The sequence below is a fragment of the Meleagris gallopavo genome, chromosome 1 (assembly GCF_905368555.1).
Source record: "Meleagris gallopavo chromosome 1, MGAL_WU_HG_1.1, whole genome shotgun sequence".
Taxonomy (NCBI): Eukaryota; Metazoa; Chordata; class Aves; order Galliformes; family Phasianidae; genus Meleagris; species Meleagris gallopavo.
Window position 1 is genome coordinate 115,896,267 of NC_139404.1, and position 20,442 is coordinate 115,916,708.

At 37.0% G+C, this 20,442-nt stretch overlaps 1 protein-coding gene across 2 annotated transcripts in view; it reads right to left on the reverse strand.

Moving 5' to 3' along the window:
- POLA1 (DNA polymerase alpha 1, catalytic subunit) overlaps positions 1–20,442 on the reverse strand; it is a 191,101-nt gene that overhangs the window by 60,936 nt on the left and 109,723 nt on the right. For both annotated transcript variants that reach the window (XM_019622071.3, XM_085210462.1), the window contains exon 35: positions 67–183. In XM_019622071.3, the coding sequence (XP_019477616.2) occupies positions 67–183 (117 nt within the window). The remainder of the gene's footprint in view (positions 1–66; positions 184–20,442) is intronic.

Below are 20,442 nucleotides of genomic sequence, written 5' to 3' on the forward strand. Positions count from 1 at the left end.
ACCAGGCATTTTTCCTGAGAATCTTGCTCCACTATTGTCAAAGCACTTTTGTTCTAGAGCACTTACCTCTGGTCTCAGGATAGCCTTCCTACAGGCCTGGCATATAGGACCACTCCGGGAAAAACTGAGGGGAAGACGTCGGGTTCGATTCTGGCAAGTTGGTTCCTCACATATTAGCCAACCCTGCAGAGGAAAAAAAAAAAAAATTCTTAGTAAAAATCTCAGGTACAGCTTGTTTTTACTCCATCCAAACAGTGCATCATAGTCAGAGGGGGAAAACAACAAAAAAACTTTAAGTTCTCTTTGAAGCTGATACCATAATATGTGTCCCTAACATCCAAAAATCACATGTAAAGGGATGAAGATCCTTGTTCAAGGAAATACAATCAATGATGCAGGAGAAAATGGAAGTCTTCTTGCTTCGAATGCCATATTTGCACACCTCAGTCATCCCTTTCTTGATATATACTGACACCTCTGTCATTCAGTTCAGAAAACGTTAACATGTAACAGAATTATTTTATACAACCATGTAGTCCGGACAAAATACCTCCATTTAAATTTTTAAGTAAAGCATCACTTCTTTGCTTACACTTGAGAGGAAAAACAGTTGTAATTTTTAGGCTTACTAATGACAGCCAGAAGGCCTTTTGTTTATTTTTTTTAAATAGAAGCAATTGAGACTTTAACATAAGTAGACCCATTTATGAACAACTGTGTTTTACTGTGTTAAAATTATACAAAATCTGAACCAGTTTTCTCCATGTAAGCTCAAGGAGACAAAGCAAAACGGTTCTCTTAAGAGCAGGAAAGAACAAATGCTTTTGAGATCAGTAAAGATCTGAGAACATCTTTTGCATGAGGTCCAGACATAGGGTATAGTGCTGGTTTCACCTATCTACAAAAACCATCAATAGCAGATGCCTAGGCAAACGGCATAAGAGAAAACATACAATAAGTTTTTTCCAGTAGATTTTCCCAACTCTTGGAAACGGTGCAAGTGATTAGGACCTCCTAATCACTTTCTCTCCATATATTCATTAGTCCTGGATGCATTACTACATCTTCAACCCACTGAACTTCAAGGGCTTTTTGAACCACTGTAAACTTTTAGCACCTACAATAACTGCAAAACAACTACGAGCTGTAGAATAAGGTGTGTTATTTCTCTCAAACACACACGCACAAAAACTCTTTTTTCATGTCCTCTAGTTCTCGTGTCAGAAGGGAGTAGGAACGATCATCTTCTGCATTCACCCTTTCCATTCCACTCGTGATATTACATACCTCTATCGCATCATTTGCAACCAGGCCCCTTTCAAACCAGAGTTCTACATTATTTAGTTGTTCCTTACGTGGTAACCATTCCAAATCTTTGTTGCCATTCTCTAGTCTCCTGTAGGCTCTTTTTAGAATGAGAGGGTGGGGAAAATGGGACAAACGGAGGCAAATGAAACTAGTGCTGCACACTCTGCATAGGATGCTTGAAGAACCAGCTTGTTCTCTGCTCCTTTATCCCAGCTGTTTTCCTGGTACACTGGTGAACATCTGAACACTGAGCAGTCATTTCCAGAATGACATTTATTATTATTCAAATACTACAATTTCATTACAATTAAGTCACAGTAGTCAATACACACATTGGATGCAAAATTACAATTGGGTTTTTAGTAACTACATCACTTGAAATTCACTGACAGAAGATTTCATCTTCCATTGTAAACTAACAAGTCAACTTCATATCTGAAAGTCTTTCAGCAACTTTTCTCAAACATTAACTGCTTTTATTAATCCTGAGCAGCTCAGCATTATTAAACTCTCTATTTTAGTTTATCAGAGATCTCTACAGTAGAAGTTTCTGCTGTGAATGGCCTATTTTTGCCTGCATTTCCAAACTTCTTTTGTTGCTCCTGCAAAGAAGCTAATCTAAACACACTGGGATTCCTGGTACCTTGATGGAAATACTTCAAATCAGAGGACAACTCGGAAAATTGCTTGCAACCATTCTCACTGACTATGTAACAAGCCGTATCATCATGTTCCAGCAATGCCTTCAGCCAAACTTCCATCATGGCAGCCGAGCTTTCCAACTACTATCATAGTTCTTATCCTTATACTTTTCACAACCTTACTCAGAGTGCTACTGCCACTATTGCCAGTTTGGTTGGGAGGTCAATGATGAGAACCTGACTATACATCTAGCTATACATCTTCTCTGGTTGATGTAGATTCTGACTTGTTGACAAGGCAAATTTATTAATAAGATCACAGAATGAAAATATTCTGAGTTGGAAGGGACCCACACAAGCATCTCTGTGGCCAACTGCTGGCTCCACACAGCACCACCCAAAATCCAAACCCTACTTCTGAGTGTGTTGTCCAAATGTTCCTTGAACTCTGGTAGGCTTGGGGCCATGACCACTGCCTTGGGGAGCCTACTCCAGTGCCCAGTTACTCTCACAGTGAAGAATCCCTTCACTAGACATGACTTAAGTTTTCTTTCCTTGCTGGCAAGGACAAAACTTGAATCTATTTTGTGACTCAGTAATCCAGTGTCTTGATTCAACATGATTATGTCGGTTAATCAGATTTACTTTATTTTTTGTCACAGTCTTTTCTATTGTTTCAGGAGCATACAGAGAATTTCTTGGTGGCTTGTTCTCCAAGTAATTGGACAATCTGAACACTATGTCCTTTCATGTTTGTCATCTTTACCCCTTCATTCCATTCAAAAGTATATTCTTCTGTAATCTTTTCACAAGTGCTAGAAGTTCAATTTAGGGATTTGTTTTTTGTTGCTGTTTTTGTGGTGGTGGTTTTTTTAGATGAAACCTCAACTCCTTTCCAAACAACTATTTATTTGTTTCAAAAACCTCCCTTTCATTATTTCTCCAATCATGTCATATCCTCAACTTTATCCCACTTGGTGCCATGCATATAAAAAAATTTCCTAATGCTTTTTCAGAAAGGAGCTTTCACGTCCTTGTGGGCAGATTAGAATAACCTCCTGTGAACTTCATAGCAAAAGCAAGGTATGCACCACTATCTTAAGATGCATGCTTAAGTCCATAATGCAGAAATGAAGTACGCAAAACAGCACTAAAGACTTAAGAGTTGCAAAGAGTCAGAAAGTGTCCCATACATGTGAAGGTAGGGTTAATTTCCCCCAACTTTGTGTACCTAAAAGCCTGATAGGCAGTTTAGAGATCCTATTACCTGTTTACAGTAAATGGTGGATGAAAAAAGCATCTCCAAAAACCAGTTCACCAAAGATTCTGGAATGAGGCAAATGATTATGTTGGACTCTCTTAACAAAATAAGGGTATACCCCATGTCAGAATAAGCCATTTTGAAACAGCATAATGTAACTCACGCCTATTCTTGGTTTTTATTCTTATGCAGATTAGCATTAATCATTACATATTTAATAACGCAAGGTGAAAAAAAAATATCTAAAATTCAGAAACCTTGTATTTCAGTCTGCTGCACAACTGTTGCTCTAGCTGTCCTAGTACTATTCCTACAGTTGCTTACAAATTTATGGCAAATATCACAAGTTACCTTAGAAAGATAGAAGCTCTGCTAAAAGGATTGAGCTACTTCATCACTAGATACTTCATCAGGAAAAGTACTAATTCTGGCCCTAAGTAAGTAGGCACAAATGAGCCTCCAGTCAAAAAGCCAGTGCTTAGCTTTGGTTTTGCACATGGACTTAAGTTTTATTTCTAAAAGAGAAAGGCGTTGATTAGTTGCTTCAATTTTATTTTATTTTTTAATAATTCTATTTTAACAGATGTGGAATAACTCACTTCCGTAAAGTTATCAAAGGAACCAACTTGAGATCTTCACACACTCACTTCTGTGAGTACTGAGAATATTGTTAGAGCCACTCAAAAACATTTTTTGAAAAAACTGTCGCATATCTTTCATTAAGAAGACAGTAAGGGCATTATCTATCTGGAAAGCTGTCTATGTCACATTTGCCTATGATGTAGTATCTAAGCCTTCCTATGAAGCATTAGGTAGCAATCTGAAGCAAATAGGGCTATAAAATATACAGCCTGGCAGGAAGAGGTGCAGAAGGTATCCTAGCCCAGTCCCAAACCCTCCTGGTTTTGCATATAATTGTTTTGGCTGAAACTATAAGAAAAGATTTTCGGTGCACAAAAAGAGCACTTTCATTACTCAAAACATATTAAATGACTACGTTTGAACTTTAAAACAATTTATTATACTAGAAAAACAAAGCATGAGAACTGCCAGATCATAGGGTGTTTAGTTAGGGAATGCAAGAACAACTGAAAAAACAAAGCCTAGAATAGGAGCAGCATCCCAACTTCAGCTGAGCAGAACACTCAGAAATAGACAAGCATGAAAATACTGCATGATAAAAGTAACAGTGCATTTTCTGCCACCTATTGGCATTTTTAGCTAATGATTAAGAATCAGAGGACTACACAACTAGCAAGATACCTCTTCTATAATCCTGACAGGGAGCATATTGTTGCTCCAGCCAAACCATGACTACATAATGACATTTGAAGCAAGTTTCTTTATGCAATTACTTCAATCTACTGTCGAAGAAAATATTGGGAACTTTGCTGGTCACAAAATATGGAAGGTGAAACAAGATAAAAAAAAATCCTTGCTTAAACTCAAAAAAGTAGTTTGTGATAAAAAAGCATTCAGATTCAACAACCATTATTATTTTACTTGCTTTTAACTACTAAGAACGAATGATAACTTGCTGAAAAGTACATTTCTCAGTGAACTGTATTTTAAAAAATTGAGATCTAAGTTGTCTATATTAAAGAAAAAAAAAAAAAAAAGAATGTGTGACGTAGATGCTAACTGAATGCCCCTTCCGTTTATGGAGAAAACAGTTGATGCAATTTGTCTAGACTTCCTACCAGATATAATTAACATTAAAGAGGTCTTTTCTTCTTTGTCACCTCTCTATTCAGGACTTATTTGCGTTTGTTTGTACTTACTATCTGTTAATCTCTCTTAACAAATGACAACAATAACTGTTGCTACTATGCATGGAAATTAAACATGTAGATAACTGTGTGAAGGGAGCTATTTTTGAAAAAGCAGTATCAGAAACACATAGCTCTTTATGTCTCTTGTTTTGCTTTGATAATTAAGCCATAGCCTTGATTTGTTTTGAACAAAAAACTTTTCCATGGACATGCATGTTGCAATCAAATTCAATACATGCATTATGTTCTGATTCAATTTGTTCAAGTGTATTACTGTTAACCCTTATTTGATCCGTGCCTATCGTCTTCACTGACCAAACAAAACCAATCCTTCCTTTCCCAGCAGCTATCACTAAGTCTGTAAGTTAATTTGCAATAGATCAAACAAAATCATAATAGAAAACCTTCAGTTTTGTTCTACTTGGTATCTGCAACACTGTGGGAAATGAAATACAATTTGAGTTTAAAAAAAAAAAAAAAAAAAAAAAGCACCTAGAATTTCCAAACATTCTGTCTACAAATGCTTAATTCACTTTAAAATATAAAGAAAATGTCTTCAAAAATAAACCCTGAAGCAAATGCACAACATAAAGGAAAATCCCTCAAGAGTACTATGTCCACAAACTGTAGCTAATGCAGAGAAATTTGCAAGTCAAAAGTAATTTTCTTTCTTTGTAAGTCTATTCTCGAGAATTAGTCTCTCTCACTCTAGTGATCAACAAGTATTATAATATTACCCCAAAATACAGAGGCAAGTGGTTTTGGAACAGCCTTTCAAACACAAGTTGCAGGAGTCAACAACACGTATTTACTGAGCTTTATCTTAACCAATTTTATAAACTACATTTCACAGCATAGTCTAGTTGCCTGCTACAGCAGCGGACTGGATGTGCTCATCTACAACATTTCTGTATGTGCCTTCCTGCCTTCAGACAGCCTGGATGCTGATGGACTAAGATGCTTTAAGCTAACATGGAATAAAAAAATGCAATAGTACAAAGGAGAAAGTTGCAAGAACTGAAAATTATTTAGGCCACTATCAGTCACTTTGGAGCTGAATTTAAAATGTAATTAGTGCTTCCTTCTCTACAGTCTCCATTCAGAATAATCTTACTGTGGATTTTTTTAAACGTGATCTTGATGCATGACATCTGATCTCCAGATGGCTAAGACACCTAAGCTCAAGCATATTGGATCCAAACTCCACTGAGTCTTCCTCCACAAAAGCTGCATCTTATTTTACCAAGCCTCCTCAAAAAAAAAAAGTGTGGGAAGACTATCTGAATGTGCTTTCTTAGTCAATCAATATGAGCTTGCTGATAATAAGCCAGTATTTGGAAGGCTGAGTATCAGACGAAACAATGAAAATTTTATGGTTTGAGCATCATGAATAGCCTGAATGGATGTGCTGAGGCCAACTGTACAAGTTTTAACCAGACCAAGTGCAGTGTCCTCCATTTTGGTTACAAAATCCCCATCGCTACAGGCTTGGGGTAGAGCAGCTGGAAAGTTGTATGGAGGAAAAGGATCTGGGAGTGTGACTCAGTGGCCCTAAAGTTATTGGTTCCACTTGCCATAACCTGTTGTACATCTCAAGTGTATTCTCTGTGTCCACCTGTGTCTTCTATAAATATCTGAATGTTTCAGGGAACAGATAGACAAACACTCTTCAGTAGTATGGAGCATCTCAGGAATCAGAACTTGAGCCAAAACCTTAGTTTGCAAATTCTTTGGCAGGAGTTTTAGCTATTAATAGTAGCTACATCTTTTAAGAATTGCATCACAATTTACACTTGAAACACCACAGGTGGAATCAATTTCCACTTAAAGTTGAACTACTACTAAAAAGTGAGGTAAGTTTTTCTGCAGTGTACCAGAAACTCACAAACTTTAAGAAAATTCAAATTGCAAGCTACTTTTTTGTTTCTTCAGAAGAAAGAAATACTCAGGTAATAACACTGACACAATCTACTGCAGTGTTGGGGAGCAGCAATGAAAATCTGAATGACAATGTGAAGAACTAGTATTACATTCTGGGATTTCTGCAGACAATAAGGACTTACATGTTACATTCCCAAGATAAAAGCCCTCAGATCAGGGACAGTATCATAAATAATAAACAAGGTTTCACACAGAAAACTTCACCTACTTCCTGAGATGAAGCTCAGTGTAACTTGGTTTACTTAAGGAAAACTGGAGTTTTTCATGGCATAATAAAACTACTAAAAACCTCAGAAGATCTCTCTTGAAGAGAAATCAATTCTACTGCTGGTAGGCACAAGAAAATGAACTCATTCAGTTGTTGAAAGGCCTTTCTCAAGATGGAGATCTCAGTGAGGAAACGTTATGATTGGCCTACAAATCCATACTACTCTGATGCCTGCCTGCTTCATACACTTTCTCCTTCCCAGCTAGCTGCTTCATTCTGATTGTTCTCCCAGAGCAAATACAAAGATGCATGAAATAGCTACTGGATCAGTACTAGTGATGGAGTAACTTATCTGTGAGACTAGTAAAGTAGATTTGGTGGAGTCCAGTTTGATCATGAAAGCTCCACACAGGTGATAACTTAAAACATCTTGCCTAGTCCAAACCATGCATTTCCTAGACAGCCTGATGGATATGACCATTCCTTTGAAATTTGTAGCTACTAACACAAAGAGTTTGGAGACTGAATTATCTTAACTTATAAAAGACTGCATTGATGTGTGAAGGAACACAGTATGACAACTAAAGCTCTCTATGGGTAGGAGAAACAAAAGGCAAGTAAATTCATTGCAGAGGTGAAATTCAGAGATAGCCTTGCCAGAAATGTAAGGGAAAGGAAAAAAAAAAATCCTATCTCAGAAGAGCATCACATATGGAAAATCAGCCGTCAGGTTTCTCTTACTTTCTCAGCCTCCTGCAAAATGACTGCCATCAGAAAGGAAACCTTTACGAGAACATGTAACAGCCAACTTCTCTGAGGAAACAAATTTTTTTTAGCTCTTCAGAAGTTAGCACTAGAAGGTAGCTGCACCTTCACAGGTGGAGAATCTGACTTATTTTGATAACTTTCATATCAAGTATAATCACCTTAATAATGGGAGTGCATTCTATACTGATAAGAATCATACAAACCAGCCCTTAAAAATAGAGTGATGGAATTAGAACTAATTGCTTACACAGAATTCCGGGTCAGCAACTTTTTCAGTATCCTTCAAAGCAAGAGAGAAAACTTGTTATGCAAGCATACCAGACACTGAGCGCTAACAAACAAATAATATCTGTGAGACTGTGAGAAGAATCTTATTTTTGTATTTGAAGGATACCTATAGGATGTGCAAAGTTTCTTCAAATGTAGTTTCAGATATTTATACTAATCATTCCAACCTTCTTTTCGACTCTAACAACACTTGACTTTGTAAAATTTAGAAGACATTACTAGAAAAGCTTTCTTTCTGATTTTCATTTGTACAGATTTCCTTACTACAAAGAGATCAAATTACAGGAAATCAGAAGCCCTAAAGTCAGGTTCAAGAGATCCCTGACTAGAGATATGTCTGAATTTCATCCTAGAGTTTCATGATGTGTGTGCAAGTTCTTTTGAAATGCTAGGCATAACTAAATCTTTCAAATAAGTAAAAAATCTCTTAAAATCAATTTATCTAACATTTATACTCAAATCTAACAAAACAAAGGATGAACTTTGAGAATATCTTGTTTTAAATGATTTATACTGCTGTTCTCACTGTAACATTTAATCATCTCCCAGCTAATAAATTATTTTTCACAGACTCTTAAAAGATTGTTTTATAAAAAGAGCTGGGTCAAGATACTATTGATGCTGGCTGATTAGCGCCTTTGGCTTTTAATGGGGATTTTGATGTCTTTTAATTTACCACGTTAAACATATTGCCAAGCTTGTTCTAGCTGAAAGAAAACATACTGTAGCATACTTAGAATGGGGAAGCACTTTACATTTTCACAAATTTCTTTAAAAATTTATCCTACAGCTTAAATTCCTCACCCAGGGAATGCTTATTCAGTATTCTCTGGTATTCTGGAATGCACTGCCTTTAAGTTCCAAGAAGCAATGCAAATAGTTTAAGTAACACAATGACTGAAACTTGTTCCTGAAATTAATACATGAAACTTTCTACAGTCCATTTAAAGATCTGATCATAGATCCAGTGTGACATAATGACTATCCATATCACAAGTGAAGATAAGATTTTTTTTTTTCTTTAAATGAACTCATTCATGTCCATTGGCTTCAAACTTCTTTTTTCCCTACATATTAAATATCGTACCTAGTTCCTCACTCAGAAAAAATAACTTACATTTCTCACTATGAGTAGTTTTAGAGTCTGATGCTTCCTGATCATCCAATTTAGGAAAGAAGTAAACAGAGACCACAGTTTTTCACGCTCCGTTTCATGCTGCCTCACTTCAATGCAGGTTGAAGACACAATTTCAATTTCTTTTCAAAGCACTTCCTCACATTCAGAGCTTCTTGAGTTTTGGTCTATATAAATGATTGGAATTCAGCAGTGGGATGGAGTGGATTAAAAAAAACAAACAACAAAAACACAATAAAACTCTCATAAAGAAAGGAAATGCCTTTCCTGGATGGCTCATTCTACCCCTCCTGAATTCATCATTTGCGTGAGAAAGCATTATCCAGGATGATCGAATGATAGAAGCAATCTCTGAGGAAAAATACAGAACTGTTTCTTAAATGAAAGAATAGTAACAAGGAGATATGAATTGCTTTTGAAAGTGTACTATTTGAAAGCAGTACAGACCATGAAGATGTCTGTTTATATATTCAGCATATATTTATATATTCACAGGAACAGCATTAAAGGATGTTACCAAACTGAAGCATGCTAGCCAACAGCTTCCTAGTGTAAGCCAAATGATCACTTTACCATCCCATGAGATGGCAAGAGAGGATTCCCTCTCCAAAACAGTATCTATTGAACCCTGTTGTCCTCAGAGACATTCCCACCTCCCATTTGCAGTTCCCCTCTGCAAAGCTGCCAGCCCAAACTGACTGAAAGGCAACTGGAGTTGACAAGATCCACACCGTTGAAGGACCAGAGCAACTAGGCAACCTTCAATTGAGGGTACGTAGCTTTAATAACTCAGTATCTTAAAGAAAATATGAGAGGAAATAAACACTGAGTTTCTCAGAAAACTGGCCTGAAAAAGTTGATGACATTAGAATGACAGAGGAAGTGATGTGGGCTCCAGGCAGCCATTACAAAAAATTGAAGCTTATCTTTCACACTAAACTGCTCAGATTCAAAATACCAAAGACTAAAGCCCAGTTCCCTTTGAGTATTGCAAAATTTGACATGAACCCCAGAAGCATGAACCAACAACAAAATTCTGCCCCATAAGAATAATTTTTAGAAGTTTATTCACTACTGACATATATTAAATACCTTTTTATAAACTGGCTACCTTGAGATCCTGTTAGTAATGTACTGCTCTTGTGACACAAAGTCACAAAAGATAATATGTCTATTTCTCTGCTACTGAAAATGAAATCCTGTAGACATCCAAGAAGGATATTTTGTGATTTGGATATTCCAAAGGAAAAGAAATAGAATTACTTTCTAATCCAAAACTGAGTGAACACTGAATGAAAACACCAAAGACTGAAAGAAAACTTCATTAATCTCTAGAAAACATTACCTTGAGCAATATCTGTCATATCAGCTTAATTACTAGTCTCAGAAAAAGATACCAAAGAAGGTTATAATGGAAAAAACAAGAAATGTACCCCACCACCCCAGGATGACAGATGCTCAACATAACATTAAAAGTGATTTGATCAAAATTATCTTAAAAGACAAAAGTGAAAAATATCTGTAGGTCAGTGCAAAAGTTTTACATGTTATTAAAAATTGATTTTTTTTTTTTAAGTAAGACATCTTCAAGTGTACAGTCATATGTCATTTCATTCAAGTTATTTGAAACTTATTGATCTCATTTGTGCAGGCTCTGTCATCAGTCTGCTGAAAAGATAATGGCGCACTCCAAACCCTTATGATAGGTTAGATGCAAACAGTGGCCCTCATTTAAACACATGTAATAGCAACGCAAGCAGACAAAATCCAACCTTAACAGATGTACATTGCACACTAAATTAGCAACTATGTTCTGCTTTACTTCACATCAAAGCCAATATCTTGGCCTTGTTATCTTCAGTAAAATAAGGCTCTGGACAGACAAAATATTAAGATGTATGGCACACATTCACAGGTTGAAATACTCTCTCACAGAAAACCAGCAGCTACCAGCCTTTTTATTTTACTTAAGACAATATGAAAACAAATTAGATTTCAGGCAAGCAACTGGGAGAAAATGACTACGTATGGAAAATAACACTGAAAAAAGAATCACTGAAATAGGTTTTATGTACTTCTGCATGGACATCTAAAACCTCTAGACAGATATTCAAGTCTATTCTGTAAAATGTTCTCCCCTATTCATGCAACTCAAAGCAAGCTACATTCTTCAGCTGCAACAGGTCACAACTAAGTACAGTACCTTGCTTCAGAAATAATTTTGCTTTGTCTGTCAACTGTCAACAAAGCACAAAGAGCTCATACAGTCCATCCATGAATTGCCTGTTAAAGAATCTAGCAAAATACATAAGAACTTAAGGTATCTTAAGACCCGTGCCTCTACTTCAGGTAGAAAGCTGAAAACACCATCCCCCTGCCATCTCCCACTATTCTGCCCTCCCCTCTTCTCTCAAACATAAACGTAGTCTTTGATTTTCCCCTGCCACAGAAATGTTGTGCAGGAAGTTGGGTGACATCAGACGTAATAAGACCATGGAGGGAATCCATGTGCCTTTGTATATGGCAATGTCAGTAAGAATGTCAGAACACATTTCAAGTGAGTGAAGAGACAGGGAGACAGTTTACAAGAAACATTTAGCTTTGTAACATGATTATGAACACTTCTAAATGACTGGGAGAATTAATACAGTCGTGAAAACATTAAAAATAATAATGTGCATACATACATAACATGTAAACTTAGAGGAGCTCAAGAGAATAAAAGATAATGATAGACAAAATGTTCTCAACATGCTGGTCACCTTAAACTAGAAAAGTTTAAAGCATCACTAAGCAATGTTTGTTCATTTAAGTTTAATTATTTTCTCCTTGAGAATGGAACTAATGAAACTGAATATCTTTCATGGTGTCCACGACCAGTCTGAATGGTCTGTAAACAGGGCTGAGGGCAGACAAGGGAACTGGCTGAGCTGGGGGGTTGCTAGGTGATGCAGAATGTAAACTCACAAACTTGCTCAGGTTTACTTAGCTTTCACGCTGCTCTCACACAGGCTCTCCAAAGTTTTAAGAATTAATTTCCAGGTAGCTATTTAAAAACAAAAAGCCAAATAATTAAAAAAGAACAAACCTTCTTCCTCTTCACTGCTTCTCTAGCCTACCCCCCAAACAGAAAGAAAATTAGGAAAGAAGAAAGGAAATTCACAGCAATAAAGTGCAGGAAATAGCAATATTTTGAATACGATGAGAGGAAGACTAATATTTTCTCTATGTATTTGTGTATTATTGTCGAGGACACTTATGAAAATGATTCATCTCCTTAGATTAATTTTATTTCATAAATGTAAATAAAAAAGATTTCTGGAGCAATACTGTGGGCATTTAGAGTACTTAAAATGAATATCAAGTCACATTTACTAATATTTCCAGTGCAGATTACAAAAGCAAACTTTTCAGTGGAGCCATTTGTTTCTGTCCCCATCCTTTTCAGAGCTGTGGCTTTTTTTTTTTTTTTTTTTTTTTTTTTTTACTTTTTTCTAAAGTATGATCAGAGATTGTCCGGTAAGAGCACTTTATTAGATCATCAGTCAGAGGGTTTTACAAGCACCGAGAGCTATGGGCTCAAATGCAGCACATCAGTTTTAATAGCCGAAGGTCTAATAGTAAACTGCAGATACTGCTGAGAACTTTCCATGCACTGAACTCTTGAAAAAGCACCATCTCTCAAGCTTAAATGCAGCTGCCTCTTTCAATGCCGCAAATGGGTAAATTTGACAAAAAAGCCACCATTAAGACTACATGAAAGGCTCAAGACAACATCCTTTCAATGCTTTGTACTTCAGTAATCAGATGTACTTACTCACCCCCTCCCCCAAACCCGATCAAGAACTATTTCTGAATGGTAGGAAATAATTCCACTTTGTACATCTTTTAGTTAATCAAGACTTTCTATTCAGCAATTTGACCTTTTGTTCAAAACAGGATTATCAGTTTTTTCGCCAGTTACCAAGGGCGACTCGCATGGTGAACATAATTGCAATAATTTGCAAAACACCATGGCAACCCACATTACAACTAGGTAAATACTGGTCTTTTGTGCTACATTGTTATTTTCAGAGATGCTGAAGTCAAAGAACGAATGACAAATGAACACAAAATTTATATTTGCTTTGTCTCAAAAGAGAAGAAAATTGATAACAAGAATTGGGGGGAAACCGACTACAGCTGTAATTTCTAACTTGATTAATTAGGATGGTAACAGTCCTTAACAGTATATTCAACAAACAGCCCTGACTCGGTCTCTCCACCCACCTCTCCCTCTTTCCTCACTACTACCACTAACCCCCACCCCAGACAAATTTTTGCAGCTAGGAGAACAAACAACTCCATTTGCTCTTTTCTTCAACTTAATGGAATCCTTAATTACAGAATATTGTTCTCCCGTTCTTCATTACACTGAAAACTGCGAGTGAGAGAGAGAAGAAGGAAGCCAGTGCCACGCAGACGGGGTAGCTACAGTCATCTTATCTGCCTTTCTTTTTTTGTCCACAGCGAACCTAAAGATGAGATGGCATTTTTAAAAATAATATTAGCAGCTGCTGCATAGCAGATAATTAAACTATTTAGTGCTCGAGTTCTCTCACTGGTAGTGGTAGTAAACCATGCAAGCTTAAGTCAAGTCATGATTAAAATCCAAAATCAGAGGTGGTAACTGCTTAATTTTTTTTCCTTTGAATTACTAAACGAGGTGGTTTCTAAGAAAATACTTATTGTTGAAGTAATAATTGAAGTAATATATGTATTTAATAAACTAAGATTTTTTAAACTTATTTACTTTTAAATTGTAGGAATCTAATTGTTACAGTATAGGCTTTTAAGAAGACTACAGTAACCCAGATTAAAATGAAGTATTTCAGAAATATGCTACAAACAGAGGAATAATACAGTTTAAAAAAAAAATAATTGGCTAAAACAATGTCATACATGTTACTAACGAGAATTAAAAATAAATTTACTCAACACTACCAATTCACAAGTTTTGAGCTGAGGAATTTATCATGCTACAGTGAACTGACTGAATGGTTGAGACCTTAGTTTTCATGATACCATTAATATAAACAAGTTACATCTCTATGCAGACTAAATTCTGCCATCAGATGCATGCACATGGTTCCTATAACATTAGCATCCTTCAGTAATGAATGTTCACTGTATGTTCACGTAAAGAGAACATGAAAAATACATTAAGCTGCAAAAAGCATGCAATCAGAAGCCAGTGTAATCCTCATTTCAATTCCCTGTACATACAAATCATGTGTCAACTTACAGTTAAGGACCACATCTTTATTTTAACTCTCATTAAAGGTCTGGATTGCCATTAGGATGAGACAGGCTTGCATACTGTAGACACTGAGGTTATATGGTAGAACGATTTTAAAAGTAATAAAAGCAACTAAATCCTGCCCCAGAAAGCTGAAAAGTACTTTTGTCTCTGCTGCAGAGATCCTCTGTGCTGCTGGCCTAGTCACTACAACTTGACTGGGAGGACTCACAAAAAACGGTCACCTGAAAAATCAGACTGGTTTTTTGGTGAAATCTGAAGTTGACTACACCCAACTGCAACCCAAAAGCTGTGCTCTTCACTATACTATGTGTATATAGCAGTATATATGAAAAATTCGGTCTTTTGCATCACAGATCAGGTATCTACAATTTCAAGAACATTTGACTGTGTCTCATTTCTCTGAGAAATAAAAATAATTGTCCTCTCACTGTATGAGAACCATTCTGTACTACAGTGGAGCATGCCAAACAGAGAACTCCTTGAGAAAAATAAACAATTCTAGTCAAAGTCTCAGAGAATGGACGCAGTATGCAATGGAGACAAAGCAGTTCCACCTGCCTGATCACCTGATGAGTGCCATCCAGCCCACAGGATAAAGTTAAGCAGGCAGTATTAAATCCTGCATTTCTTAATTTTCAAATGTCCAACTCTTTAAAGCTAAGATCTTTCTTCTATTTTAATATATTTTTAAAAGTCCAGCTTTCTGCCCATCCTTCTCCAAAATAAATATTTAAAGGAATGCACAGATTTTAATGCTCGAACTGTGGGGAGCAACCCATAATAACAGTGAATTTCCTCCTTCCCTACAAGCCACATATTTTGCCCAGAATTTGTCAATAGCAGAGGCAGGCAAAAAGATTTTATATGTATCACTCTCAAATACAATTGTTTTTCCTGTCCAGATTTTCACAGGTCTATCTTCTTGTATCTTCATACTATTTCAAACCTCCTTGCTCAATTAGGTGCTTACCTAGTGGAATCCCAGTTTGAATAGCCTAATTTAGGCAAGTCTACTTAATTCTGCTTCTTTGCTTTTCATTTCCACTACATCCACCAAGTTCCAGTTCAACTCTCTTGTCTCTCCAGTCTCTTTGCTCACCTACAGCCATTCTTTCAATCATATTTCAGATCACAGAATACCTGGAGTTGGAATGTATTTAAAAACCCATCCAGTTTCACTCCTTCTTGCCACGGGCAGGGCTGCCACCCACCAGTTTAGGGTGCCAAGGACATCTAACTTGGCCTTGAATGCCTCCAGGGATGGTACACCCAAAGTTCTTAGGGCAGCCTGTGCCAGTGCCTCACCGTCCTCTAAGAATTTCTTTCTTATACTTGCTTCCACCATTTTACTTTTTCTTTTAAATTCTTTTTATTTTTAAAAAAACCTACCTAGCTCGTGCTCCATCTGTATCTGAAGGTAGCTATTTCTTTTTCTTTCCCTCTTCTGCAAAATTTATTGGCATCCTTGGCCAGAATTCTAATAAGGAATTTTGCTGAACTTGAACATTTGCAAGAACCTACCGCCAAAATAACACGTTAAATGCTTTTCTCCAAGGCTTGTAAATTTAAATAATTTAGATAGATTTCTACATGGACAGCAAAAGAAACAAAGAATTAAATATGTATTCTTCCTCACAGTCAAGCCATACAAATGGCATTTCAGGAATGGCAAAGACATCTGAACAACTGTATTACTGCTCTAATGCACTATCATGCAATAAGCAAGTGATTGTAATTAAAGCATTTTCATATGTGTGACCTACAACTAAGCTGATTCAAATTACACTAGACTTTCCACTTTCCCACTCCTCCTCAGGTGACCGCAACACTGCATAAACATAGTTGCTGGTGCTCATTAGGCAAATTCATATATCAACACGCATACATTTCAACTGCAACTTCTCATTTTATAACACTTCAAAATAATTAAATACACCCATAGCATTCTTTATTCTGAGCTAAAACCCTTACAATACCCCTACTTCATTCTAAATGTTTCCGTTTTCTTCCCACTTCTGTTATTCAATTAAACATAAGCAAGACACCCCAAAGTCTCAAAAATCTCTTTGGCAGTATTCTGGGATCATTCAGCTTCTTCTTTAGTCTCCCTTCAGCTATCCAATCATTTTTATAACTATAGAGGTCACTTCAGAAGTAATGCCTCCCATTTATCTGCATGAAAACTACAACAGAAACAAAGAGCACAATAACACTATTTGATAGAGCAAATTCTCAGCTACAAAACACTATTTTTCAACAGTCAATATCATGAGCTATGCATTTTTGTCAGTGATAAACAAGAGTCTGCATGCCATGCTCATAAAAATCTGCACCAGCAGAAGTGAACCATCACTGAAACGCACCCCCACCACCTCACTGTGCTCCCATCCACTGTTTGACCACCATTGACATTCAGGAAGTCAATGAATGTCAGCAGGTGCCATTTTTATCTCAGAGGAATTCACTTCCACACCTTTGCTTCATCCACACTTCCATGCCAGATGCCATTGTGTCAGACTGCCCCTCTGCTGCCATCAGTCACATGGCAACAACATGTAATGGAATACTGGTGGTTAAGTTCAGCTCTACAGCCATATCACCAGCATCTGCCTCTGATTTCACTGGCCACCATGATAAAATAGGAGGAGTTATTTTTGGAGCCACCCTTGTACTTTCAGCGTGTACTCCCAAATCTTCATGCAGTCCCTATAGGTTTTCTGTCAAACTCTTCGTCTGGCCTGTTCTTTTTGAAAAGGCAGCTCTTGTTCTATCTTCCCTCATCTTAGACTTCATTTATCTTTATCACTGCAGTCAGACTGCATATTCACTTCTTCAGAAATGCCTGACTTCTTCAGTAGCATCTCGCACCCGATGCCACACCAACCTTCATGTAAGTAGTAAACACATTACGAGGGAAATAAATGTCACACTGTTCAGATGCAGACCAGAGATTGCGTCAAGAGAGGCCAGAGGGAGACAGCATTTTGAAGGATGGTTTAAAGCATTTGTTATCAATAATTATGTTTTTCAGGTCAGTATTGCTGCTACTTGCTGTGAATATCAGAAAGCGCTCAAGAATCTAGGCTGATCTGCCAGTTTTCAGCATGGAATCGCTGACGTGAGAATGGACCTCTTGAGGCCACCTGGCCCAACCACCCCAGAAGGGAAACCCAAAGCAGGGTGCCCAGGCCCACATCCAGGAAGCTTTTGGAGATCTCCAAGAAGAGACTCCACAGCCTCTCAGCGGCCTGAGCCAGTACATAGCACAGAAGTGCTGCCTGGTGCTCAGAGGGAACCTCTGCTGCTCCAGTTTGTGGTTATTGCTTCTGGTCATGGCGCTGGGCAACACTGGAAGAGCCTGGCTCCATCTTCTTTACACCCTCTCTTCAGTAACTTGTTGATAAGATCTCCCTGAGCCTTCTCTTCTTCAGGTTCTACAGTCCCACCTCACCCAATGTCTCCTCATAGCAGAGGTGCTTCTGCCCCTCCATCATCTTGGTGGACTTTCACTGCACTGTCTGATTTGTATGGACGAGCCCCAGAGAACTGGACCCAGGACTCCAGGTAGGTCCTCACCAATGCTGAGTAGAGGAGAAGGTTCATACCTCTTCTGCCCTGCTGGCAATACTTTGCCCAATGCAGCCAAGAACACATTAGCTTTAGCAGGAGGGGGACACTGCTAACTCATGTTCAACTCAGTGTTCACCAGAATCGTTTGAGTGATGCCACAAAGGAACAACAGCATCTCAAGAGAGCTGTCATTAATTAGTTTAAGATAAAAACAAACAAAACAAAAAACCCAAATCATTCTTCCTGAATCTTGAAGAAAACACTCAACAATCTAAGCTTAAGTTTTCAGCTAGAATTCAGCTTTACAGGGATTCTGACAACCAAAATGGCAAGCCAGACATCTAAAATGTGGCAATGTTTCAAAATTCAAACAAACAAACAAACAAACTCGTGCACCAATGTAATGGCATTTGCGCATGGCAAAGCCTCAAACTGCTTTGAGGCTGGTGTTCTGGTCTGAGAGCTTTCTTCAACCTAAATTATTCTAGACTAACAAAATAAACAGATGGATTTTTAAGCTACTAAAGCTCTGTGTAAGTACAAGAAAAAAAAAAAACCCACAAAAAACAAACCAGGCCTGTCAGAAGCTCAGTGAACTAAAAAATGTGAAAACTGGAAAAAGACTTTCCTTATTGCTTATTGGTGATCAACACAAGAAGTAAAATAAATAGGATGCTTGTTGCACAGATTTATAAATATACATTCATGCATAGAGAGAGAGGAAGAATTTACTAAAAGTTGTGTTTAGTAAATCTCATTCAGGAGGGACAAAATCTACGTATGATCCTTCAAATACACTTTACCTCTTCTGCCCTGAGGGTTACCTGAGAGCCTACAGTCTGATAGAAAACTGCGCTGCTATGCTGCTATGGTGTCACTGCTTTGAGTTTCTGGTAGACATACATACTGCCTCTAGGACTAGTATTTTTCAAAAATCTAAGGAGAATACTTGCTGTAAGAAAGTGTATTTCTGAAACAGACTCTGAATTTCACTTTGAGAGGTAAAGAAAAAATATCTGTATGGGAGAAAAGACTGACTACTTATCAACTGCTATTATAATATATATAATTTTATTTTATTTGGGTAAGAGGGTAGGACAGCAGTGCCAACCCATAATATTCTTTTTTCTGTATTTTGGAAGAATGCAGTAACAGTCTGATAGCAAATCAACACCTATATTTGGGTTTGTTAGCGATAAAATACTTTATAGTCCTTTAAAACTCAGAATATTCATAAAAATTAATACTTACACTTAAATATTTACAGAGATAAAATTATCTGTTACTTGCTGAACTTCACCTGACATTACCTCAAAAGATTGAGACTCCACCTATCTTTAAAAATGCTAATTTTCCATTTAACATTTATACAAGCTAACCAGGATGGATCTATAGAACAATTTGTATGCATCAGTCTAACATTAATTGAAGGAAAAATAACAGAAATACTGATAGGGACCTTAAGTGATCAAGCAGTTTAAGACAGGAATTAATTGATAATGATGTAATTAACATCAGCCAATATCATTTTACATAGAACAATATAAACTAAACATGAAGTTTGCTATTAGGTAAGATTACAAGTTTGGTTCAGAAATACAGATGTACTATAATTTATCGTATCTCCAATGTCTGATTAACTTCCAAAGGACACTGCAATAGAATTACTGGTGTTAGTAAATACATGTGAAATGGATTAAGAGGTGCAAAGTTGTAGCATCTCAAAAAATCCACTGTCCATGAGACACACAGTGATGACAATCAACTAAGCATTTGTCAGTATGAGATGGAGAGGGATTCTGGTGATATATCACAGAAAAGTTTTCAGTCCTACTCTTCAACATTTACATCAGTGATTAGCAGAAGAGATGAATCAACTCAGATAAATTCTAAAGACAACAACAGTAGAATAGTAAATAATTACAAGCATCAGGAAACTGGTTTGGTAAACTATATTCATTCAAAACAAAATACATTTTAGAACAGCCGAAGAAAAAACCTACACATAGGGAACGATGATGATAATTCATACCTATAGAATGGGAATAATGTATTCCAGAAATTATCAGTTGAAAAGGAGTCACGGTGGATAAGTAATTCAGCATAAGCTGTAAGGATTTAATACCAAAGATCTGTGTGCGAGTACTGAGGTGATTTCCTGCAAAGATATTGGTGAGAATAATACCGGAGCGCACAGTTCTGGTGATGAGTTAAAAGAAGTTAAAGATAACTAGTACAGCGAAAAGCC